A 25,832-nucleotide genomic window follows, 5' to 3' on the forward strand; every position below is an offset into this window, starting at 1 on the left:
TGATTTGTTTACTTAAAGTATAAAGCAAATAATCAGGTTGAGTATCATTCCTAAATGCACTCACAGTCACTTTGTGTAACCTCTTACTACTTTTTGCAATGAAACCTCTTTAATAGACAGGCTTGCTCTGGGAGATGATACCTTGTACCTGGAGCAAGAACATTTAACTGCTTCAGTAAAGGTGCTCTTAGCTTAGAGTGTGAAAGACAAGTTTGATTTTTGTTTCAAGATGTGAAAATTCAGTTTTCCCTGCCTAGTAGGTGTGGTTATGTGTTGTTATGTTATGTTATGTAAAACGTGCTACCATGTTGACCCTGTATTTGTGTATAAATTAAGACAGTTTGGTTTAACCTTTGACTGTATTCATATCCCTCTACTTCCCTCAGTGCATAAGAATAAAAAGGCATCCTAGAATGTTAGTGTTTATCAGCGAGTTCTCTACTGATTTAGAGGTTTTACTGTGGTTATGACTGTAGAAAAAAATACAGTGTATCTGTGGGTATTGTATTGCATTGATTGAGGAGCTGTATTGGAGCCTTAATCAGTGACACAGAAGAGTGAATTTTTCTATACAAATATCCTTTGGCAATTTTTGCTCACAGAGGTAACAATAGAAAATAATTGTATTTTAACAGAAGTTAATATTTCAAATGTATTGAGTATATTTTGGGACTTGTGACTTTCTGCAGTTGTCCACAGAGCATCCCAAAGGCATGTTTAAAGTACTTTAAGCAATTAATTTAGTGTTTATTTTAAAACACTTACGAGAGATACAGCACAATAGAAGAGAACATTGGCCATGATCTGTGGTTTCATTTCCAGTATATTCAATGGAGAGTGTAGTTTGTATTATCCTTTTCTAGAATAAATTGCCTTTACTTGTGCTAAATGTGCAAGTATGTACAGTTGAGCATCTGTAGTCATTATGTTTTAATTTGTGGACATTTTTACTTGTGTGTATAAATTGGGAGCTGCAAACTAGAACTCAGAGATTCACGTGCCCAGTTTTGAGGACATGTATCTCCAGTTTTGGTGGTATGAGTACCTGAACATTTTAAAGATAACAGAGAGAAGAGGGATGATTGCAAGTTGTTGAAATATGTAAGTGGAAGGGTAGAAATGTTGAAGACTGTGAATAGCTTTACTTTCTTTCCCGTGAGTGAATTCTGTAGGTTGTAATAAAAGACCAAGTGTATGTTGGGATGAGTGACTAATTCAGGGAACTGTCATGTCTCTCTCCCACTCAGCCTGTGGAATCCACACTCAGGGACAGTCAGCTGATCTTGGCTGCAGGGCAGGAGAGGGGAAGTTCCCAGCTAACCTGGTGCACACACAGTTAAAAATGTTTACTTATTGCTTCAAAGGCATCACAGTGAGCTCTCACACTGGGTTCCAGTAGACATCATAAAAAGTTAGTTTGTGAATGTGCAGACACAAAAGGAAAAAGGCTCAGTAAATAAAACACCAGTCTTGCAAGTAATTCTCAATATGGTGTTTGGTTTATGCACTTGATATTTTCAGGTATGTTCTACTCAAGTGTAACTTCCTTTATAGGTAATGCCAAAGCCCCTGAAGCTCTTCAGTTCAAAAGTTAAAATAGCTTGATGCAGCAAGGAAGCAAAGTTTTGACATCTAGAATGACAGCCTGGGTGAAGTAAGTAACTGACCTTCTCTGGATGTGATGTTTTAAAGTGTGCTCGGTAATGACTGCTACAGTTAAATTTAGACTTGCACAGTCAGCCTGCTTTATAAACTAATTTCTTTTCAAAGATTTTTTTTCATCCTAGAGAAGATTTTTTGTGATTTTAGATTTTGAGAAAGATTGCAAAATCTTTCTTTTCCTCTCTTATCTCCATGCCTCTTATCCACATTCAGACCAAATAATAATTTATGAATACTTTTAATATTCATCAGGTTCACAATCCAAACCACACTTCTGATTTTTTGGACATTTTGTTCCTCCAAACCTCACCCCCTTTCACTCTTGTGGCCTTCGTCCTTGTCCCTGCTTTCATTGCTCTTTCCCCAGGGAGGCCTCTCTCTGTCTTGGACACATTTCTTCTAAACTGGGAACTGCTATTACCCTTCTGGAAAAGAAAAACTGTGGAGAACTTAGAAATTCCTTAGCTATGTAAAAATTTAAGCCACGGAATAGAATGCCTCCAATGATGTAACTGATGACATCTGAGTCTCTGAAGTCTTCTGACAGGGACAGGGAAATGGAGATTTAGTATGCCAGTAATAAAATAAAATGTTTTAGGAAATTTCAGCTTTCCTGCATGGCTTCTCCCTGCCCCTTCTACTTTTAGAGGCACGTCCAATATTTCTGAGAAATACCAAAGAGCAAAAAGAAACTTATTATTTATGATTCATCCTGAAAAATTATATCATATTTATAATTCATAATCCCTGAAAGTAGAAATTGCACTCTGTTCATGGAATCAGATTTAATAAGAAGGAAATATGTAGCTTTGTATATCTCAAATGAGCACATAGCTCATATGTTTAGGGTAGCATTTTCAATGTACATGTGTCTATACACTGAAAAAACAAAAAAATAAATTTATTCACTAACATGAGCAATATTTCATGAAGAGAAGTTTGATTAATTTCATACTAATATTTTCTAATTTCCTGCTCTTCTGAGAATACTTTTAAATGGGATATTGATTCTGTTTACAAAAAAGAGCCAGGTTATTATTATAAAATTGGAGCTGAGCCCGGATGGAAATATGTACTCCCTTGCAGCTCTCTGCATTGTATTGGAGCTAAATGCTGAGGTTCACCCATCCATAGTGTCTGTCTTTATAGTAAAGGACTTTTGGGACTTCATTTTCTTTTGAATGTTTCCTTATATCCTTGGTAGATTTCCTGTAGAGAGTACCTGCTTGCTGTCTGCTGAGGGGCTGATCCAGCGCAGGTTAAATGCCTAGGATGTCAGTAGGGGGTCCAAGACTGTCATCTTGACCTATGGAAATTAGCCTGGGCTGTATCACTGATTTCAGTCCTTAGAGAGTTATGCCCTTTCCAAAAGAGATTTGTAGACACCATTAATGTAATACACATAATTTATTTACAAATATACTTGTTCAGTGACTAATTTCTTAGTCACTTTATTTTGCATTTGCTTAACTGTGGAGCTGGAAATTTGAGTTTATCTCATGGATGGATGGATGGTTAATCTGTGTGATGTTTATTTTTCAGAGGAACATTAGTATCTCAGAAAGAGATATTTAACTCAAGTGTAGAGTGGTGTGCATGTGTAGAGCAAAAATATGTCTCCATTCCCCTCTGATATCTGAGCTTTTTTAGAAAGCTTATGGTTTTGCTGTCTCTCTCTTGACTTAAACAGCTGATCACAGTTTTGGAGTTACAATTTGTGATAATTTGAATACAAGGGGAAACAGCACAAGAAAGACGTGGATCTGTAAGAGGTGTCCAGAGGAGGGCATGAAGATACTCAGCGGTGTGGAGCACATCTGCCATGGGGACAGGCTGAGAGCTGGGGCTGTTCATCCTGGAGAAGAGAAGGCTCCAGGGAGACCTCCTTTGTTGCCTTACAGTGCTTTAAAGGGGGCTTATAAAAAGGAGAGGGAGGGACTTCTTATGTGGGCAGACAGTGACAGGACAAGGGGCAATGGTTTTAAACTGAAAGGGCAGGTTTAGACTGAATGATAGGAAGAAATTCTTTACTCAGAAATTCTTTACTCAGAAATTCTTTACTCAGAAATTCTTTACTGTGCCTGCACTGGCACAGGCTTTCCAGAGAAACTATGTCTGCCCTATCCCTGGAAATGTTGGATAGGGCCTGGAGCAACCAGGTGTACTGGAAGGTGTCTCTGCCCATGGCAGGGGATCTGAATGAGATGATCTTTAAGGACCCTTCCAACTGAAATCATTCGATGGCTCTGTGAAACTGATGATGGACTAGGGTTCTTCATTGCTTCAGTCTGGTTTAGGGGGTTTCAGTGAAAAGTGCCTAAATATTTTGCAGACTGATACCAAAAGCAATTCACATGTCACACCACATGTGTGGAGCACCTCATGCTGGAGCAGAGGGTTGAACCTGGGTTTCATAAAGCTAAGCCCACCACCTTAACCTGCTTACTTGTTTTGTCTCTCTAAGCTGGCTGATTAATTTGAATTTATTTTAACTTCATTTGAAGTATTAACTTATTCACTGGAATTATTTGAATGCACTGATTTACTCAAAAATATGACCATGAGAAAAGTAAATAGCAGATTGCAACAAATTTACATTGCAAAGAAAGGGAGAGCAAATTTGATCTGCTGTGGTGAGTCTAACTGTATTGGCTGGAGTTTAATTTGGGGAAAAAAATTATCATAAATATGATAATAGAGCGTCTGATATTTTTCTGGTAAATAACTGGTCATGTAGGAAAACCTCTCAGTCTCCACCCTCACAAATCATTTAAATTCCATCATTCCTTGGGGTTTTAAAATTACTTCCAGTGTGTTTAAAAGGGGCTGTTGACTAGAGATGAGTAAGCAACCCTTCTCTTGAGATAAAATACATTCTTTGGCTGGCAGCCCCCAATTCATTTGTCTTGATATCAGTGGAAGTATCTTTATGTTTTTTGAATCAAATGTTCATAGCAATGAACCCAAAAATCAATCATGTGATACCCAGTAACAGCTCGTTTACTTATTAATGTAATTGTGTACTCTGAGAACACTCAATATTTAAACTTCTGTGGTTGTTTTAACAATTGTTGCTTCAGACTTCAAAATACAGTGTAAATCAGTAAATGTAAATGCATTACTCTGTCCTTCATGTTCAGGCGAGTCGCTACTTCCCTTCAAATCACTGAAAGCCCTCTTACCCAGTGCCTTTCACTGTGCAGGCTGACAACAAATCCACTGAGTAATTCCATGCCCTGATTTTGAGAGAAACATTTTATTTCTCCTAAATCTCTTTATAACAGAATGCACTCAACCATCCTCTTTTCTTGGAATAAAGCCCCTTTTTCAACCTCTTCATTCCTTGTGCTTTACCCTGTTAGTTTCCAAGCCCTGTATTCATGAAGATGTTTCACAGTTCTCCTGGAGTTGTAATGATTTGTATCACCTGCTAACCTGTGCTTTTTCCTACTTGTCTTTTGTCTTACTGTCTCTTGATCCCCAGCTGCAAACCCCATTTTTACATCTCATACAAACCTACTGTGTCTCTTTCTCCTTTGTATTGATCTTAAAGACCTCCCTCTAATGTGATGATTGTAATAAATGAGACTGTGCAAAGGCTAGGTAGAGGCTGATGAGCAAAGCTGGCTCCCATCTCTGAGCTTGATCCATTCAAGTTGGTGAAAAATCTCTTATTGATTTTAGTACAGCAATGTCAATATTAAATTTCCATGTATCTGTATTTATAACCGCATTTCTGATGGTGAATTTTCCTCCTCCTTGGACAGGAACCATCTTTGTCTATGTTACCACAGCATCTTGGCAATGGAGACAAATCTGAGTTTATTCATCTCTATTGTAATAGAATCATAAAATATTTTAGGTTGGAAAAGACCTTTAAGACTATCAAGTCCGACCGTAACACCAAACCTAACATTGCCAAGTCCACCACATAAGTGTGTCCCTTACCACCATGTGTGCCATCATCAAAGACTGGGAAAGAAAAGGGGAAAAGGATTTGGGTGTTACTGATCACCTTGCTGCCACATGTAAGAACCAGTGAATTTTCCCACTGTCTGTTCAGTTTTATAATTCTTAATTCTAGAAGATTGGTAAGAGAGAGCAAACACAGCATTGGGATTTATGGGTCAGGACACTTACCTGGGAGGGTGGGAATGAAGTTCCTGTTCTGCTTTGTCAGTGTCACTTTGTGGATTATCATATCTGGAAACCAAACTGCTGTACAAGGGGAGTTCTGAAGAGATTGAAGTGGTTGTGTACAAATGGGTTTGAGCAAAAAAAAGGTGCAGAATCGAGCAGCAGTAGATGAAACCTGATCTTTATTTCTTGGCTGGTGCTGCTCAGCAGTTTCCTTGATGACTCAGTTACATGGTGAAATCAGCTTTCTGAATCCAAAGAACAGAAATGCCTTTTATAACAAGGGAAGGTTCTTTCTTGGTAATCTGTTCACAAAGTAGAACATTAACCTGCTGAAAATCTTACTCCCTTAATATAAATGTCATCTTTCTTAATGTTCAAAGCACAGATTTTACACAGGGAAAATTGGGAGGTCTTTCAGAATAGAAATGAGAACATTTTAGAGCATTAGTTGACTTACAGGGTGAGAACCTCACCCCAAGCATGTGGGTTTAGCTTTTTGTACTTGCTTGGTTATAATTCTTTTTATATCAGTTGAAGATGACCTATTTTTCTAGTTGTAAGATTTGAATCTCTAGAAAATGAATCATTCTTGTCAAATGAACAAGACCTTCCTCCTGTTTTAAAGAGATAGTTATTTTCATGCATATAACCTGTGGTCAGTTGCTTTAATTAAAAAAAAAAAACCAGACCAATGATTTAGTGTTTTTGTAGATTGTCTGCAAGTAATACAGAGGCAAAAATAATCCAAATCTCTGCAAATCCAGTATCTCAGCCTACCTCTGTTTTTTGAAAGGTGATATGAAGGTTTGTGATCAAGAAAGAATGTTTTTAAGCACATGAACATGTTAAGAATTTGACTGTCTGAAAGGTTCATTACTGAGCACATTCTCACTGGCCATCCTGGAGTCAGGCAGTGCTCACAACAGCAGGCTCTTTGGTATTTTAAAAGGGATTATTGGCACAGTTCTAGGTGAACAAAGGCTTTGCCAAAACACTGAAATCTTGCCAGGGCAGACACAAAGAGTGGTTTTGAAAGCAGCATTGTAGATTTGGTGCCTAATTTCCACTGATGCAAATTTTGAAAAAATCACGTAAGGAGATGCCTGGTCTTTGATGTGGAAGGAGCCCCATTGCTGCCATGATGTCAGTCTATGGGTTACCTTAAACACAAGTGCAACTCTGGCCTTGGGAAGTCAGAGGGGTTCAGTGGTGTAGAGATGTACTGTGTTAGTTTGAAAATCATAAAATAATTTAAATTGGAAGGGCCTGCCAAGCTTTAGCTTCTCAGACAGTAAAATTGAAATTTTCAAAATTATTATGTATATTTATAAACTATTTGTCACCATAGTAATTATAAGAATGCTACTTAGATTTGATTGAAGAACAAACAGGACCTTTTCTGGAACAGGGGCCCATGTTTGTGGCAGCCTGTCATTAATTAGTCTAAAATACACCAATGGCTATTATGGAGGAATAGAAAGATTTATAAAGAATATAAAGGTTCTGTAAGCAATTTTGGGACCTACTAGACTGTCAGCTACTTACTGCATTTATACCACAACTTGAGGACTACTGTCATCACAAGAGGAGTTGTTAGAAAATCAGAATATCCCTGTACTTGGTGTTACTGGTTTTTATCTTCTAGAGATAATGGTATAAATTATATCTAAAATATAAACTTTTGTCTCTACAGTATTTTTATGTAGTTTCTGCTATGGTGGCAGTTTTGTGCATTTCAGCTTTACCCATATGCGTTTTTTCCACTGAGCCTTTATCTTCATTGACATATTTTTAAGTTCTAAATATTTGCATTTTCTTTTGGTTGAAGTTCATCCTGGCTGTGCCAAGTTCCTTTTGCCTACTGCACTTTTTGCTTACCCATGAAGAATTATACTTATCTCCCCATACCTTGCTGCAGCAGAACATTTTGGTACATTTTCCACCAAGTTTACTTTTGAGTTGGATGCCGCACCCTTAGATACATCCTGCACAGACAGGTTCCTGCTATGTCCCCCGTGGTGAGGTCTGTGAGTATTATCCTTCCTCACAGGCTCTTGCTTGTTTTCCTGGTGGTTTTTCATCATGACCCTGCAAAAGAGCTGCTGGCCTCACTGCTAATGTGTGTTTATTTGTTCCTGTATGTGTTTAGAATATTTTCTTTTAATTTCTGTAGCTTCTGTGAGAGAATCTTAGAGTGTGATTTTAAATAAGAGGTTCTCCTCTGTGACTGAGAGCGGAAGTTTCAGAACTTGCCTGTGCCCTGGCCACTGTACAGTGGACATTGGAATCCTTTCTGTTTTCAAATGGATTGGCACAGTACATGAAAACTGAATGTGGTCTGTTGCAGAATGGTTTTGGCGCTCCTTTTTAGTAATTACGTATCATTATACTGCTATTTAAATGCAACCTGCCTAAACATTTTATTAGTACTTTACTACTTAATTAACAACTATTGCTGAAAACAGTCCCCATACTGAGACTTATTCCACTTAAGCATCCATGCTAGTGAAATGTAACTTGCCTTTTGAAGGAATATATGACATTCTGTGGAATGTTTTTTCTTGGTTGGTTCTTGAAAGTGAGCCACTTATTTAGTGCTGAGTATCTGAAATTATTTAAAACAGTATCTGCTAATGCTTTCTACATAAAAATGATAATTATACAAATAAAATTCTCAACAATAATTCACATTCTTGTCTGGGTGAAGAGCCTTCATACAACAAGCCACCAAGCTCTGCTGCTAAATCAACAATTGTGTTAGCCTTGTAGTGTCACTACATGTGTCATTTCCTTTGGTCTCTGACTCTCCTGGTGTGTTCCATACGTTCCAAGCAGTGTAGAATGGATGACCTGGAGATGTTGTCATTTCCCAGGGATGTACACGCAGAAAACCAAAAAGGTGTTTGGGTTTGGGAGAAAAGATAAAGAATTTCCTATTTTTAAATGAATTTGGTTTTTTAAAGATCATTTTTGATGGAGGGGTGCTGGGTATATAAAATAGTGCTCTAGGGAATTCTGGAGCTCTGCAGGATTTCTGGGAATTAGTATTGCTATAATGATGGAAGATTACTTAGAGCCTTCTGCATACAAGAAAGATATATCGTGATTTTCTTCCATAAACTGCAAGCTTAATACTGCACACTGCCAATCTTTTACATTCCTCTTACTTTAGGAATCTCAGATGGAGAAGATGCATACGGGGGAATTTGCTTTCAAAACTGGACTTCTGCAGGACTTGGTTCTCTTCTCACAGTTGTGTAGGCCAAGTGCAACCCATGACAGAATCCTTCACAGTGAGTGACATCAGTTCCTCATAAAGTTATTATTTAGTCATAGTTCTGTATTTCCAGTTGGTAAGATCATGGAGGGGAATGTGGTGTTTGAAGAGAAAATCTTCCTGCTGCTGTGTTCTTCTGTGGGACATTGCCATGTTTCAGTTGTCCTAGATTTTAGTCAACCATTTGAGCTCACAGTCAGCTCAAATTTATCTCCTTTGGCTCAGATGTGTCTGTGTAATCTGCAGCCCCTGCTGCAGTTGTTAACAACTGGCAGAAAGACAGGGCTGAAGGATGGGGGGGGAAAGTCTTTCTGACCACTCCGGTAGGGTTTGTCAGGCCTTGTCTCTTAATGCCATAGGTGTTGGTTTTGTCTAAACTTTGGGCTTAAGGCTTTATTAGGGCCATTAGATGGGAGAAAAGACCTTCATAGATCTGTGAAGGGATGCTTACTGTATTTCCACCCTGGACATATTAGATGTCTGTACAAACTAATTCTTATCTCTGCCATTTCACAGCCCAGGCCTAATCAGGGCAGGACAGACTAACAGTAAATAGATGATACTGGCTGTGAGTTGAGTTTCTGGAGGAGATGGCTCAGGCCATGGAGGTCAGTGGGGCCAGATGTGTAAAAAAACTCCTTTTTGTAGGCTCAAGCAGCATGATGACAGCAAAGCTGGCTGTCCTCAGCCTTTAACTGGAAACGGTATCTGTTCCCTAATGGAGGCAAGTTGTAAATTCACAGATGGTCTATAATTACCCTTAACTAACACTCTGAAGGTAATAAGTGGAGCCTCACCCCCCTCCCGCTTTCCCCTCCTCCACAGGTGTCCAATGTGGTTATTTACACCTGTGAAGAGTGAGTAAGAAAGTAGGTATAAAATCCTGTCATTCAGGTTTGGCAGTGTTTAACAACCTTGTAAATGAGTATTCAAATCTTCAGGTGGAAGATTGAGTACTCTTTCCAATTTTTTTTTTTAATCCTCACTTTTTATGCTCTTTTTCCATCCTGAATAGAGTACCTAGAGTGATCATGCACAGTGATGCTTCAGTGGGGAACTTTTTACGAGGGGTTAATTTAAAAATTATTTAGGACATCTTTTGATTTCATCAACCACTCACAAGAACACTGTGTAGCAAAGTAGTGTGCATAGATACTCCTTAGGGAATAGGACAGATGAGTTGAACTGTATTTTCATTAGGAAGACGTACTCCTTTTTATATCTATGCAAGTATTAAATATTATCAATTCTAATGCTCTTGTGAAACCCTTTGGCACTCAGCCTTGCCAGGGTTATCACTGGGATTTTGGTCAAGAGTAAGGATTTTAGGACTGTACTGATATGCGTTCATGAACCTCATTCTTGTCAGTTTACTGTTTGCTATTTTCTTAAGTGTTTGTCCTAATTTAAAATTTGAGAAATTCTGTAAAGTTGGAAGAAAATTGAGAGAGTTGCCTGTATTAGTGGTTAAAAAATTCCAGTAATTTTTTGCATTTTTATGGTGTGCTTTCATTTTCTTGGTAAGAAAAATGTTCTCTGAGTGAGGGTTAAATGCATTCTTGACACTTGATTCCCTCCCCTGCCTGCTGACTCACCATTTCATTGGCACGAAGCCATGGTACAGTTGTGGAGTGTGTTTACCAAGTGCTTGAATCACAAATGGAGAGTTGCTGGATTTTCTCATACTTGAAATGGTTGGGAAAAGTTTTAGCCTTTCAAATCAGCCATATTGCAGACTGTTCCTTTAAAGCTCAGTTTTAATATTTGAATATCTTTTTGGATGAAAAGCATTTATTTAAAAAGCGCCATTTAGAAGGAGACAGTGTCTTTGTGTTCTAACTAGAGACAGCCATGTATGGAAGATGAGTCCTACCAGGTCTAATGTGCTTTGGGTTGTTCCTTTCCAACTGGCATCACATTAGCATCCAGGAAAATAAGTGCTTCATCCTGCTACATGTAAATACATGAAGAATAAAATGTGCTGTTTTTCTGGTCTGATGAAGGCAGGCGCATCCCAGTGCTGGGGATGGGGTGGGTGTTATCAGCACCATGTCTGGGGCTTGCTCTCAGAAATGAAGGGAGGATTCGAGTCAAGCAGTCACCAGCTCTGCACCCCACAGTCCAACCAGAAGGATGCTGCTAATCTGACCTTTGCCCTTGGAGCAAGAGCATCCATTGGCAGTGCAGCCAGCAGGAGTTTGGAGTTGGTGCTCATTTTGAGTCTAATGGGCAAAAAGTAGATTTGAAGGGAATTGTTTGCCAGAGTCTGAGCCCCTGACAAAGTTGCCGCAGGTGCATACAAAATAAACAAGTGAGAGGCTAAAATAATGCAGATCTTGAATAATTAAGCATGGGAAGAGTTTAATGTGAATTCCTGTATTCATTTAATGAAAGTGAATACCCCAGAGCCTGGTGGGCAGCATAAGGAGAAACCAGGCGTCTGGAAGGACAGCAGTAGGAAATTGCTGATCTTTTTGGAGTAATAGATAGTGTAGTACTTATTTACAGACACATCAGAAACACATTTCTGGATGACTGTGAATAACTTATTTCTAGATGATAGTAATTAACTCAATTCTAACAAGTCAAGATTGCTGCTTAGTGTTTAAATCATTTTTCATTCTAGAAACTCCAATGTTAGATGGCAGCTTTTTATCTCACATCTTAGGAAGCAGCAGCAGTTCAACAGCCCTCGTTTCAAACATGACTCCTGGTTGCAAAGAGCATTTTCACTTTTCTCTTTACAGTTGTTCACCAATATATTTCTGTGTATGACCAATGTATTAAATCAGTTTCACAGATGTGTTATACAGTCATCCAGAATTCAAATTGATAAATGTGACTGAAGGGTTGAGGAACATTAAAACACAGCACGGCATGACTTTCTACTAACAGGAGTCAGCAATAACACTGTAAATGTTGAAATTTATACAAGACTTCATAGACACTGCTGTTAAATTTTGAACTAATGGAACCCTTCCTCCAATGCTAATTATGTGTTTCTCATCAGAGCACTTTATCTTTTGAAGAGATGGCTACAAGGTATTCCTGTACTATTACTGTGAAGGAGTTTGCTGTGGTATCTGTCAGCCACTGGGTTTATCTAGAAGCAGGCGAAGTCAAGAGGAGGATCTCCACTGATGCTGGTGGCTCTTGACTTAGAATCATGGGGTTTGTTCAAGTGACACCAGTGTCAGGAAGTGATAAGGAAAGGTGATAGAGTTTAACATAGAATTTTTAAAGTTACTAAAGGTTTCATTTTCTCAAAATGAAAATTGCCTTCTTTCTCCCATAGTACTCTTAACTGTTCCAGATGAAAATTACTGAGTAACACCAGATGGACTTAATAATTGGAATTTAACAAAGTTTTTAACAGTTCTATTTTTATTACATATCTGTAATGAGCAAATTTGTGAAACCAAGGAAAGAGTATAAATTAAAGCAAAGTGGTGCTAACACAGTTCAAATGGTTTGAATTCTACAGGGGGTTTTTAGTCTGGCTTTCTTAGTAATCTGAAACTCGCCATGCTATGACTGGAGATTGGTTTTGAGGTTAAGTCAGAGTTGTGAAGAGATGCATTATGTTTGATTAAATTTTTCTTCTGAGGTGGTTTCATGACAAATAAGACACCCAAGGAGAGGTGAATTCCTGAAGTCAGTATGTCCAGAATCAAACCTGACTTTTTCCTTTGCAAGCAAACTGTCCCCTAGTCCAACTTCTGACAATTGTTTTGCTTTGAAATCCTACAGTGTTTAAAATTGTCTGCTTTTTTTCCACATGCTTTCATTTGCTTTCAGAACCTCTCCTTGTTCTTGCCATATGCAATATTATTTCTGTTACTCAAAATGAGAAGTGGTACATCTTAGTGTATGTAGAGCTTTGACCTGTTTTTATATCTTAATTGGGATTAATACCTTCCTGTTCTTTTAAAACATGCAATTAATTCTTTATATCTACTTAACATGTTCCTTTTCCATTTAATTTGTATATTAATGTGCTGTAAAAAGGACTGACATTTGAAAAAGCTTGAACCCTCCCCAAACACTTGGATGAAGTTTTTAATTTTAAAGAATTTTTGCTTTCTTTTAAAAATGAGTTATTTAAAATAAAATTCCCATGTTGACAATCTGTGTCAAAACTAAACCAAACTTATCAATAAAACTGTTAGACAGGAAAGCTATGACACCCTGTTCATCATGTGCACATTGCTCACAGTCCAGTGGAAGCTACAATAAGTTAATTCCTGACAAGAGTCACTGTAATAAATAATTGGATTTGTTGATAGTGAAGTAAGACTAAATTGCTCAGTCCTCTGCTCCAAATAGCTGACCACAGTTTTTACTAACAGTGTCTGTCAGTTTAAAGCCAACCAATATAATTGCTAGAACATAACTGCTTCCTTTGAATGAAGTGTAGGTAATTTTTTCAGACCTTTTTGTATAGCTGGGTTGGCTAACCCTGGCTCTCTGTAAAAATATCCTTCCTTTTCTGCCCCAGGCAGTAGTAATTTACAATTACTCTTCCAACCATGGGAGATATGTGATTGGAAACAGCATTCATGGACGCTACGGGCAAAGGATCCCCTGGTACACAAGAGCCCCTGGCAGAAATGTTGTCTGGAGCCATGGGGGGGGACCACAGGCTGATCCACCTTCTCCTGCACCAGGCTGGGGCTGGGCTGAATCTTGGCCTTCCTGAAAAACACCACTTCAAAATCCAGTTCCCTCATGTGGAGCCAAAATCCTGCATGCAACAGCTGGCTCTGGGCAGGAATATTTTAGGTGATGTGCAATAGCAAATAGTGGAAGCGATAACAGTGGAGAAGGTGTCCTAGAAGTGTGTTTGTGAGACAGTTCTTGGTGGTTTTCTATGATTTGATCAAGAAATGGTAATTGAAATGGATCATAATTGATTTCAGACAGTTCTTATTGCAGTGTGTCTTAGTGCCCTGGGTTTTGCCATTTAAAAAAAAAATCTCTTTTGAAAAGCCCACTGTGTGCCTGGTCTCTTTGGGAAGGCAGGAGCCCATGAATAGCATTATCATATATAATGGCTACCACTTATCACGTTCATTCTGATTATGTAAAACTGAAAATCACTGCATTGAAATGAAGTTTCAATGTTTTTATTCAAAGCAGCTTCTCACAATGTATAAATACTGCATATTAACACACATGAAAAATACAACTTCTAAGGCACCCAGAAATGTGTCCATACACTAGTTACAGGACCATCAACAAATAAATTGTGTACAATTTGATCTAGACAGTCAATATTTGATATATCAGAAGATACAAGTCCCTCAGTACTGTACCAGTTTCAGAAAATATTTACAACACTGTGATATAGGGGTGCCTGTACCCTTATAATATTATAATATGTACTCATCATTACAAATATTAGAAACTGTTTTAGTCTGTTCCATGGCATTCTGACAAAATAACTTAAGGGCCTAATTTGCAAAGTTCTACAATTAATTATTTGTGCAAGTTCTGAAAATAAATTTACATTGACATAACTTGTGAATTTTTGGTTCTTTGCTTCATCTCAGAGGTTTGGTAATAAGCCTTACCAATAGACATGCCATCCCAGCTGAACATCACTCCTTTCCCAATAGCTCAGTGGATACATCTTTTCCCCCTTACACCTGACATGGATGAGAACGCAGTGTTTGAAGCAGAAAGAGACTATTTGATCTTCGGTACAAATGTCAAACTAGATCACTGGCAAAGGAACTAATGCTTTGTTAGAATAATGCAATTCTTTGGTCCTTTGTTTTTATGGAAGGCATAATATTTTTATTCACTAAAATTCGAAATCCTGTCTGTGAGCAAGCAAGCTAGTGAATGACTTTCAGTGTAGTATTTAAAATAGCAGTAAAGAGATTTAATATGGCTTAAAACATACGGTTAATTGGGCAGACACAGATAACACATCGAGGATACCAAGTACCCAAATGTACTATGATAAGATTGTCTATAAGTCTCTTATGTAAACTTCTTTAGTGTCTCCTAAAGAGTGCTGGCTTTAGCCAGATTTGACTTTTATAGACCCAGCCACACAAAGCCTGAGATTAAACTACCATGGTTGGGAGCACAAATGCACAGTTTATATATAACAAAGCCCATGCTGACAAGTCTACCTATGTTGTTCAAAAGAAACAACCCGTATTATCCTTTTCACAAGAAAAACTTAAGGCCCTGTACTCTGATTTGCTAACTTTCTTACAGCAATTATTTGGGGAAGTCCTTAGTGCTACATAAGCAATTATGCAGCTTTAAAGATTTCTTGTACCTAATGGTAAGGCTTATTCACAAATGCAATACATTTATAAATTATATTTAAAACTGTAAAGGCTGGCAAAATAATTAAAAAACCCAAAACCAAAAATAAAAGAAACCCCAACCAAAATTGTCTGTTCATCCCTAGCATTAAAAGAGCATTTCATTCTAATGAAAAACTATTGGCACAAAACCATTATATTATAGATTAAAAGAACAGTTCATAGTAGTGAAAAAGATTGCCTAAAACGCATACCCTAACCTACCACAGAAATATAAAAGTTTATATTTTGAAAATATATACTGTATTAAAGTTCGTAAGCTTATTTATTTAAACAGAAATGTACTGAAATAGTAAACTAAGCAACACTTATCTACAGCAAAAATATACATGCAGGACAACACAAAATAAATTGCTTACCTTTAATATCTACAAATGCAAAACTGTAGATTTTTAAAGATTGTACAAAACAATTTACACAAGAATAAAATAACATACTCAAACAACAAATTGCATTTTTAATCTTAAATACTGTGAATATTAGTAAAGGTACCCAGACTAATATGTACAGTACATCTAGATATCTGAATACCTAGTAAGGATAGAAACACAAGAGAAAATTCAGATTCTGATATTTAAATACTGGAAAAGAAGCTTTCAACATTGTTATTATTCTTTTTTGAAGGGAAAATAGATTCCATGAAAACTAGATTGTAACTGTATAGATATGAATAATTAAAAATGTTAACTATGGTTAGCGCTTGCTTTAATGGAAAAATAATTATAGAAAATGTATTTCAACCATTCCTTTGTCATAAAAAATGCTAAGATACAGATATCTGAAAATTCAGATGAAATGGTGCAGTTTAAAAGATCCAACAACGTAAGATTCTTCTCTGTTTGCAAATCTCATTCGGAACGCATTCCTTCACATTGCTGAGCAATCTTGCTATATTTATCTACAAAAACTAAGCATAGTATTGAAATAAACTTCTAATATCTTATTAACACATGACTAGGACTTATGGCTCTCTGGACGGGAATAAAGGAAATAAAGGAAATTGAGGAATCGTGGTACTTTCCATTGCCTTTTTTCTCTTTTTCTGAAGGTATATGCTGGAGGCCTGATTGTGCAAACGTGTGTGTGTGTGAGAGTGGTTTTCACTTGGGTGATCCCTCTTTTTCCAGGTGACTCCGTGTGCACCTGCCATGCCGGGGCCCGAGGCCTTGATCCAACGCACCCTGCGGCACTGCTGGCAGGTTGTAGACAAAAGCAAGTGTTGGTATAAAACAAGTGGTGCATCCATCACTTCAAATAGTTATTGAAAGAGCTCTCTTTCAGTCATTTTAAAATAAGCTAATGGTTTTGATAAGTTTTTTTTAAAAAACATTTTAAACCGGCTAATTAGAAGCCAGATTCTGTCTTTTTAATGAAGAATTTCCATGAGAACTTCTGCATTTAGGGTAATGATTTCCTTAAAATTCAGTGGTACAATTAGGGCATAAAAACAGCACTTCTAATTATTTGTGGAAAATGAAATGTTACGTGAATGTGTTGAAGGCTACTGTTTACTGTAATCACCTGTTCGTTAACTTTACAAAGGCTTTGTTGAAACTCTTTATGGAAATACTAAGAGGGAGAAAGCTGAGCAGCCTCATTTGCAGAGGTTTAAACCATAATAAGTCACTGAGCTCAAGGATGAAGAGCAAGTGCACAAATTACAAAGCAAACAAATGTGCAAAGCTTCTGCTTCAAGAGGTTTCAATTTGGGCGTACTATAATGGCAGGTGAAGTCTCAGAGCATGCTCCTGTCCTTTCCACATGAACTGCCCATAGCAGGAAAGAACTGAGAGAGATCCAGTGTTCAGAAGTCAGTCAGTGTCACTGAACAGTACTAGGATCACATTCGAAAAGAGCAGATTGGATTTTTCTTGTTTATTGTGGACTGCTTTTATGGATAGCCATAAGTTCTTGTAACAGGTGGTGGGGTGGCCAGATGTGGAGAGCTGGGAAAAGCAAAACAAAACCTCTGCCCCCACTTAGTTCAATGCCTAGCACCTTGTATAAACTGCTGGCCCACACCCAAAGGCCTCCAGAGCAGAAATTATCTCACACCTGAGGAATCAGGCAACTAGACTAAGGCTCATAAGGATTTGCTTTTAGACTTCAGACCAAAAGGGGTGTTTAAACCTGAAAAACAGTACGATGCCACGGAACGGCACCACTCACCCTGTTACTGATATCCGGCTAACAGGAATATAGTAAACTTAAATAAAGCATCTTGTTGGCGAGCCCTTCAGTGCTCCTCAAGAAGGCAGAAAGTGAAGAGAGACTTAAGGGGGACTCACTGTGTCAGAATCCACTTTTTTTCTCTTAACCCTGGCAAATGAATCTGTTTCATACATTTTTTTGACAATTTCACACATAGAGGAGCATGCACGTGGCTGTTTCGTTTGCTGCCCACAACATTCTGTGGGTTTTCTGTATATTCTTTATTTTTCTACTCAGTTTGCTGCTAAAATTGTGTTTGCATTCTCATGTGATGCTACTAATTCATTCAAGGGAAATATGAAAATAGGATCTGTGATCAATAAACAGCTGAATATGAACACAAAATAAATAAGTTAAATAAATTCAACAAAGAAAAAAATTCTAGTTGTTTTTGTAAACTAACTTTACATATTATACATATAAATTATCAGATTTTTCCATTAAACTGTTAGAACTTAGAAAAAATAATTAACATATTTCTAATGTATGGTTTTTGGGTCTACGAAAGGTCGTGCTGACCCGGATTTTAGACTGAGCCCTCTGTGTCAGCCCAGATGTGCTGCAACAGCAAGAATAAGTTAAGAAGGACAGACAAAATAAACCCTTACAGGTGGGTGAGCCTTGCTGGGCCTCAGTGGTGCTTCTCAGCACATGGAATGTAGAGTTGGATGTGGATGAGCAATGTGAAAGATGCAGCCTCTGCACAGGTTATGTGCACTGAACGCCTGCCCACGTCTTGGTTACACAAAATCAAACCGGCTGCAAGCAGCTGTGTAGCTCACAAGGAAATCCACACAGCCACAGGCATTGGGATCACTGTCACAAATTCCTCACTGATGCATTGCCTCTGCTTCTCAAACACAGTCATGTCTGACTCTGGTCACAACTGGAGCAATCTCTCTTTAAGTTAGGCCAAGACATCAGACTTCATAAATTTTGTCTTGCAAGTAGCTGAATAATGAATCCAGTCCTTTGGAAGAACTCCACAGTTGTTTTAACATCTGACACTCTTTCTCGTTCACATCTTCAAGTCCAGATTTCAGGAAGCTCCGCACGAGACATTTGGACTCTTCCAATACCTAAAGTCAAAATACGACTCAGTATTTTATTTTGAATCTGAGAAAATTGCTATGGATAATGGCGTGAACAGCATTTTTAGACTACTGACTCTGTTTTACAATCTAAATAACTTCTTTGGGCCCAGAAATTACAATTGATTTATAGCCACAACTCCACTTGCTGATAGTCAGCATCTTTAAGAATTGAGGTTGATGGGTTAGTGCCAGGTTTTTAAAGAATGAGGGATTCTGAAGTACTTTAGATTAATTGAAGGTCTGCCATGAAGCACAAGAAGGAGCTGACCTCCCTCACATTGAAATGAAAATGTGTGAGGCACAATATACTGGCTACCTGTTTTCTGGAAAGGGGCCTTTAAGGTTAGACATGTTGGAAACCCAAATGTGGATGTCCATCATCTTTAACAATTTTCCCTCATATATTATTTCCTTATCAAAACAGAAAATAAGAAAGGGCCTTTACTGCAAAACCCTGTTAAAGCCTATTTACTTACATTTTTATGAAAGTGAAATATTTTATAAAAGAATGGTGCTGAGCAAAAGAAGCACCCTCTGACTGTGTTCTGGAGTTAGATTTACTTGGCAGATACAACAAATCACCAGAGATCTTTGCAAGAGAATGTGCAATCTCAAGCCCTTAGTAATTGTAGCAAGTTCTACAAGGCATGAACTGCAGGTCCATGGTTGCTCCCATAGTTCAGCTCATTTTTCCAAGACCCATGTTTAAACACATTGAGGTTGATTCTTTTAAAATTAATTTTGAAATATACAACACCAGTATGTATCTCACAAGGAACTCAACTAGTCAGACAAACCCATTAATAATTCCTACATTACTGATTTTCTGAGGACAGAAGATTTAATATAACTAATACAGTGCACTGTGGGAAGGGAGGTGCAGTCTTTTCACTCAGCTTTCTCAACACCTTCATGTTAAGCCCAGTTCCTCCCTGTTGCAGGTTTCAACACTGCTATTGCAAAGTAGTATTTGTCTTTAACTCAAGTAAATGGTGTTCATTGCAAATCAAGGGGCCTGTGTATTTTTTGTGGTTTGTTTGTGAACAAGTCTTTGGAGGTTTATCTTTGTCCACAAGTCAGCACCAGTTTTCCTAAAGGGTCTTGAGAAAATTTCATGGGCAGCCAATAGCAGTGAGGGAAGGAAGATTTCACAGTAAGGCCCAGAGGTTTTCCCAACTCAAATAATACATGTTATATCAGCATCATCAAATAAAATTCTGCTACATTTCCAGAGAGTTTCATTCTCAATGTCTTCTCTGAGATCTAATCTACACTTTGTTTAATTAAAAATCTCTTGTGTCTCTACCTCCTTTTACAGCAGATCTTTTAAATGAAACTGAGGGATGCTGAGACAGTTTCAGGCATAGGAAATATAGCAAGAAACGATAACAATTTTCACTTTAATTACTGCAGTTTTATTGCAGCCAGTATCACTTTCTTCACTGCATGTTTTTTAAACAAGGATATGCCCAGAATAGGAGTATATCTGCCTGAGGGGAAAAACCCCTAGGAAGTAAAGATAGGAAAGGATTTTCTTTCAACTGTTGTGTACACAAAAGGAAAGTTATAATACACTGTGACCAGACTGTGTTCAAATCCCTCTTGTCTGGATCTCACCTCTCCTTCACAGCAGAGCTTAGCTGGCACTATCCTACCCTTCTGGGGTGCTGTGTAGAACATTCTGCAGCAGCAGGAACTGTGCAGGTGCAGAAAAGAAGGCAGACTCAGCTGAAACATGGTAGGCCAGGACAAACTGAAAGGCAAATCTGTTTTCTTACGGGTCCTACAGAGGTTTCCCAGTACAGTTGTATAGTTCCAGACTGTTACACCTTCATAAAGGAAACCTGTCCTAAAAGCCCCTTTCAAAATCTGGGGCAAGGAGGTGCCACTCACATTGAATAAATGTAAAGATGGGAAAAGGAAATAACCCACCCTGCACCTGAAAAATGAGGAACCACACAACCTCACTGATCCCTATCCAGGTTTCCTGATGTCAGCCTTCTTTCACAGGTGTGGTTGTGGAAACTGAGGGCCCACATGTGATGAGCCTTCGGAGTGCACCTTACCTCTGTGAAATGCCATTTAATGAAGGAGTTTGATTTCTTACCACTGCACTGCAGGATGCCATCTCTTTCACTCGTAGCATCACTTCTTGGCTAAATGTTGTTGGCCAAAATACTTGTGACACCAGTCCTCTGCTGCAGGCTTCCTGTGCTGTCAGCTTTCTCCCACAGAACAACATTTCATTTGCCTGTGGAACCAAAAGATTCTGGTAATCTTGGGTTGTAATTCCCTTAAAATTTTTCTCATACTTGCCTGCTGTTTTTATGATTAAATTACAAATGTTCTTCTGTATCTTTCCATACTGCAAAATACTTTAAAAGGAGTTTCAGTAGCTATTTAAGGATTGTGCAGGTGGCCAGAGCACAGCATGGGTTTCATTTAAAAGAAATGTGCTGGCATGCATGGTGAATCTCTATTGCTGATCTTACAGGAGTAACTGTCAGTGATACTGTGTCGAGAGCCATGGAATCCAGTAGGAAATATTTGTGGGGCAAATTCTGATTTATTATACTGGTAAAAGCTAAACAGTCTTACTGGAATCATTGTGGATTATCTTTAAAGAGCAGAGAGCTGCATCTGGCTGTATTTCTGCCCACTCCTAACACAATGCAGACAACTACTCTCCAAGGTTATTCTGCTAATGTATTTCTTCACTTTTCTACCATGATGTTGACAATCTTTGCTTTTTTAACCTGTGTCCAATCTTTCTTGTGTACAGCAGGTGTTGTACATTGAATTCTGAGGTTATTTTGTGATAAGAAGTTGGTAGTGATTAGATGAACTTTCCACAGATTTCCATTAAAGACAATTAAGAAAATTGTTTACTTTTTAAAGAGAGAAAGAAGAACAGGAATTTATTAAAGGTTCTTCAGCAGTTTGAGGTAGGAAACCTTACCAGTGCAACACCCAGAATTTGTGGGAATGTGTATGATGAGCAGCCAGCTGGAGTGAGTCGGATTGTTGCATATGGTGTCTGAAACCAAGCCTTCTCACTTGCCCAAACGATATCACAGAGTGGTAAAATAGAAGCTCCTAACCCCAGAGCAGGGCCGTTGATAGCAACCACAATTGGCTTCTTAAACTGAATAAAAGCTTTTACAAAATCCCTAAAATAAAAAATAAAAGAAAGGTCTTGAATACAGAAGTAACACATAAATACCCAAGTTTAAAGTACTTAATCTGAAAACAAATTAGAACCACAGAAGAACACAACAAATGCCCAGTTTTATGAGGTCAGAACTGCAAGATACTTCCTAGTTTGCACATGGAAAAGTTTGCTTATTTTTAGTTATTTAATCTTTCTGAGTACCTGGGCTATTGTATAGTTTTGTGTATGTTGTATATGACCTGATTAAGTGGATTGCACTGAGTGTTGTACTTTTTGCAGAAAGGTTTGATTGGGTTTAGTTTTACTTCTGGACCAGTAGCTCCTGAGTTTGTACACATGACACTTCTTGGTTTGCTCCACAGTTGGCTGGGATGGACCCAGTTTGGCTACTGATGAAATATTACAGTGTGAAAGACAGGACACTCATAGGTGGATCACTGAATATTTATTTTTTTCAAAAAGTTCTCTTAAGATTCTGTGTCAAAGGTTACTGCCAGTCCCATCAGAGGATTGGGAGATTGTCAATGTTTATGGCACACCAGCAGAAAGAACAAGATGTGCAAAGGGGAGTCACAGAGAGAAATGTCTGAACAGGGCAAGTGATCTGTTGGGTCTTCATTGCAAAAATCTTCAGCAAAGCCATTACAAAGCAGATGCCCTTGCCTGACTACCCCAGTAAATGTGATGAGAAATAACAGGGAAGTTAAATGCCATCAGATTTATCTGGATGAACGAACTGGAATATGTTAAATTCTGTGCAATGAGGAGATCTTTTAAATAAGTTACCTACCAGCAACTGTGGAAAGACATCTGTTGAATGGAACAGCCTTTACTCCAATTAGAAAAAAAGCAAGAGTGTAATTGTGGGCAAATTATGGGCTCCAGCAGTTCAGTGCACAGCAGGTATATGGAGGAAAATGAGATGCTCAGTTACTTTAGAAAAAATACATGGATAAATCAAATTCCAAGCAAAAGAGGAGATTCTGTCCCTGCACTGGGTATTTATTAGATCCAGAGTGCATCTTTGCTGACAGATTTTAGGAAAGAAAATTTTGTCAAATGTGGCCTTTGATCAGTTGCTGCTCTCCCACTGAGGCCAAAAGGATCCACGCCTCTGTACCTGAGCACAGGTGGGCCCTGCAGGTTAGAGAGCCCATGTGGCAGGTGGGCAGAAGTGCAGGGGCACTGGCTGTATTTTAAATGAGGCCAAAGAGTCTGAGATGACCCAGCATTAAATTTTCAATTAATACAGTCTGGTTTTCAAGTCCTCTAGTAAGGAGTTAATTTTTGACCATGGGAGAATAGAGAATTGATGCAGCTCTGTTCACAGTAATAAACCAGGAGATCACTGTCAAGACAAAGAGAGTGAAATAAGGAACATTGTTTTTGTCTGTTCAAGCCTATTTCTGTCTAGAGGAGAGCAGAGTTAAGGAGAGTTGTGGTTTATTTTCATTGCAGAAACAATGCTGTTCCCTTATCTCATTATTTCTTTGGTAGTTTATGACTGAGTTGTGACTGGATCATTGCACCTCACTAATTCCAGAATTTTGAGATCCTCAGTAGTTACGTAAGCCTTCCAGGTAGGACCACAGTTAGGAACAGGGATGTGATGAATGATAGGTAAAAAGAAAGCAAACTAAGGATAAATGGTGGCAGTAAATCTGAGGACTATGTGGAGGCAGATAAAAACAGTGTTGTGGAGAAAAGCAGGAATCATGGTGATAAACAGGACTGGAAGTGAATATGGAAAAGCAATTACGGATGTGGAGAGGAAACAGATAATGTGGAGGAAGAACAAAGCAGAACACGTTAATGGAGGGGAAAGGTTGAAAGAAGTCTTCATATGAGTGAGCAAGGAAGGGAGGACCTGGAGATGGGGAGAGAGTGGAAGATAACATTGAGAGGGTACAGCAAGCCTCTGTCATGAGGGAAGAATGGGGAGCACAGATGATGGTAAAACAGATGGGTGTGCAACATGCTACATATAGGATGGAGTGGAAGGCTACAATATTGGGAGATTATGACGGGAGCAAATGCCTGCCTTTGGTCTCCAGAAGCCGCAGTGACCAGCACTACATTTATCTTTGTTTCCTCTTTGGTGCGTTGCTTCAGTGGGTCACCTCTCTACCCTGAACCTGGCACGTTTCCAGGTCTCCAAACTGTAAGTTCACACATGGAGTTTCTGGGCTACAAGATAATTGTTTCAATTCAAAGCAGTCTTTGAAAAGGATTTCAGATTGCAGCTGTTGTTGCACAGTAGATCCAGATGCTTAAAGATAGGAAAATGTGTCTGCAGAAGGCTGCTGGTTTGGCTAGAGGATATCTGGGAAGCTGACCATCGAACACACACTGGGATGCTCAGACACCTCTGCACCGTTTCAGGCTCTTGCTGCTGGGTCAGTGCTTTTAAGTACATCCAGGGCTGTAAAGAAGCTGAACAAGTAAATTTGTCCTTGTCTGTTTTCTTCTGAGCACACCCAGAGTGGTGAGGCTTGGGTGCCACAACGCTGCCCAGATGATGGTGTGAGCTCGGTGCTGGGAATGCCTTCCAGGGAGTGTGCTGATCCCAGGGCTCTGCAGGCCACACTGTGCAGCCTGTCTGCCTTTTCCCTGCTCTGGGAGGGAGTGTGGATGGTGGCAGCTCAGGCTGGTGGGTCTGTCATGGATCGGTGATGGATCTGTGATGGATCTGTGACCAGTGCCTGCAGAGGAGCTGCAGTGCCACACATCTGTTTATTGCAAACCCCGCTGGCAGTGGCCGAGGACACAGCACCACCAATGAATAAACCCTGCATGGGAGAGGAGACTTGATGGGGATTGAAACTCCAGCTGTAACTTGTGACCGGTATAGGAGAGCCACGCTTTGGCAAGTGGAAACACATGGTAACCAAGAGTTCCATTTCATTTTGATACACGTCTACCTTGATGTAAAGCAGTGGAGGCAGAGATCCGTGGATGTGTTTTAGGACATCTAAACCACTGAAAAAGCAATGTACACTTTTTCTTCTCTTATTACAGTGTATTTTCCATGAGTTGAGTCCTTTGTTCACAGAAAGCACAGAGAGTACTAAATGGAAAACATAGGGTATTGTTTCCAGAAGTACAATAAAAATCTATTTTCAGTGGGCCTGAAGCCGACATTCTTGACAAGGAGCAGTACATTGTACCAGTATTTCAAGAGTGTTCTGTAAGTCCAAGGGTGGAAAAACTGACTATCACAGTCTGGCTTGTATTAATTTAAATGTTGAATTGGTAAGTATACCTGTATATTAGATGTGTGCAAATAAATGTAAGCATATATAATAATACCTAACTGCACAATTTTTACAAGAATAATATTAAATTTGTATCTTTAGTGGACTGTGAGTGTGCCTGTGTTTTCAAACAAGAACAGTGATTTTCTTCCCTCACTTTTTTTTTGGTTCCACATCGTTAAAAACCCCCTCACATTTAAAAAATAAAATGAGGATGTGTCCTTCAAAAGGTTTCACTTTTAAAAAATATCACTCATGATATTCAAGCACAGCTAGGATCTTATAAACAGATTGTAACTTACTACATTTAAGAAGTATCTTTTAAATTCTTTCAAAATAATTGCTACCTTGAGAATTTCAAAAGTTTTAAACCAAGAATCCAAACTGATCTGCAGTGGTTGTAACCAAGATAATTGGTGGTTAATGTATGTTGTGTAATAACTAAACCTGATCTTATGTTATACGAATAAATCCAAAGTAGAGATATCTTGTAAAAAAAAATCTTTACTATTCCTTCATAGAATTGTTGCATAAAGTTTTAAAGCTCTCAGAAGAATAATAATTATTTGTAGGAAATGGGGGACAAAAAAAAGGGACCAAATCCTCTCCTGATACAGACTGGTGAAATACCACTGGCTTTAGTGGAATAATGTTGATTTATACTGGAAAAATCTACCT

The 25,832-nt window shown here is 38.5% G+C and overlaps 1 protein-coding gene and 1 long non-coding RNA gene across 2 annotated transcripts in view; one reads left to right on the forward strand and one right to left on the reverse strand.

The window, feature by feature from the left end:
* The first annotated feature begins 627 nt into the window (after positions 1-627).
* LOC109145159 lies at positions 628-15,575 on the forward strand. Its single transcript, XR_002046423.3, has 2 exons — positions 628-1,654; positions 8,975-15,575. It is a non-coding gene; the product is annotated as an uncharacterized LOC109145159 (long non-coding RNA).
* CDYL2 (chromodomain Y like 2) overlaps positions 14,190-25,832 on the reverse strand; it is a 59,691-nt gene continuing 48,048 nt past the window's right edge. The window contains exons 5-7 of the mRNA XM_039558233.1: positions 21,688-21,898; positions 20,836-20,979; positions 14,190-18,713 (exon numbers count right to left, since the gene is read on the reverse strand). Of these exons, the coding sequence (XP_039414167.1) occupies positions 18,555-18,713; positions 20,836-20,979; positions 21,688-21,898 (514 nt within the window). The 3' untranslated portion in view covers positions 14,190-18,554. The remainder of the gene's footprint in view (positions 18,714-20,835; positions 20,980-21,687; positions 21,899-25,832) is intronic.

Source organism: Corvus cornix, chromosome 11 (genome assembly GCF_000738735.6).
Source record: "Corvus cornix cornix isolate S_Up_H32 chromosome 11, ASM73873v5, whole genome shotgun sequence".
NCBI lineage: Eukaryota > Metazoa > Chordata > Aves > Passeriformes > Corvidae > Corvus > Corvus cornix.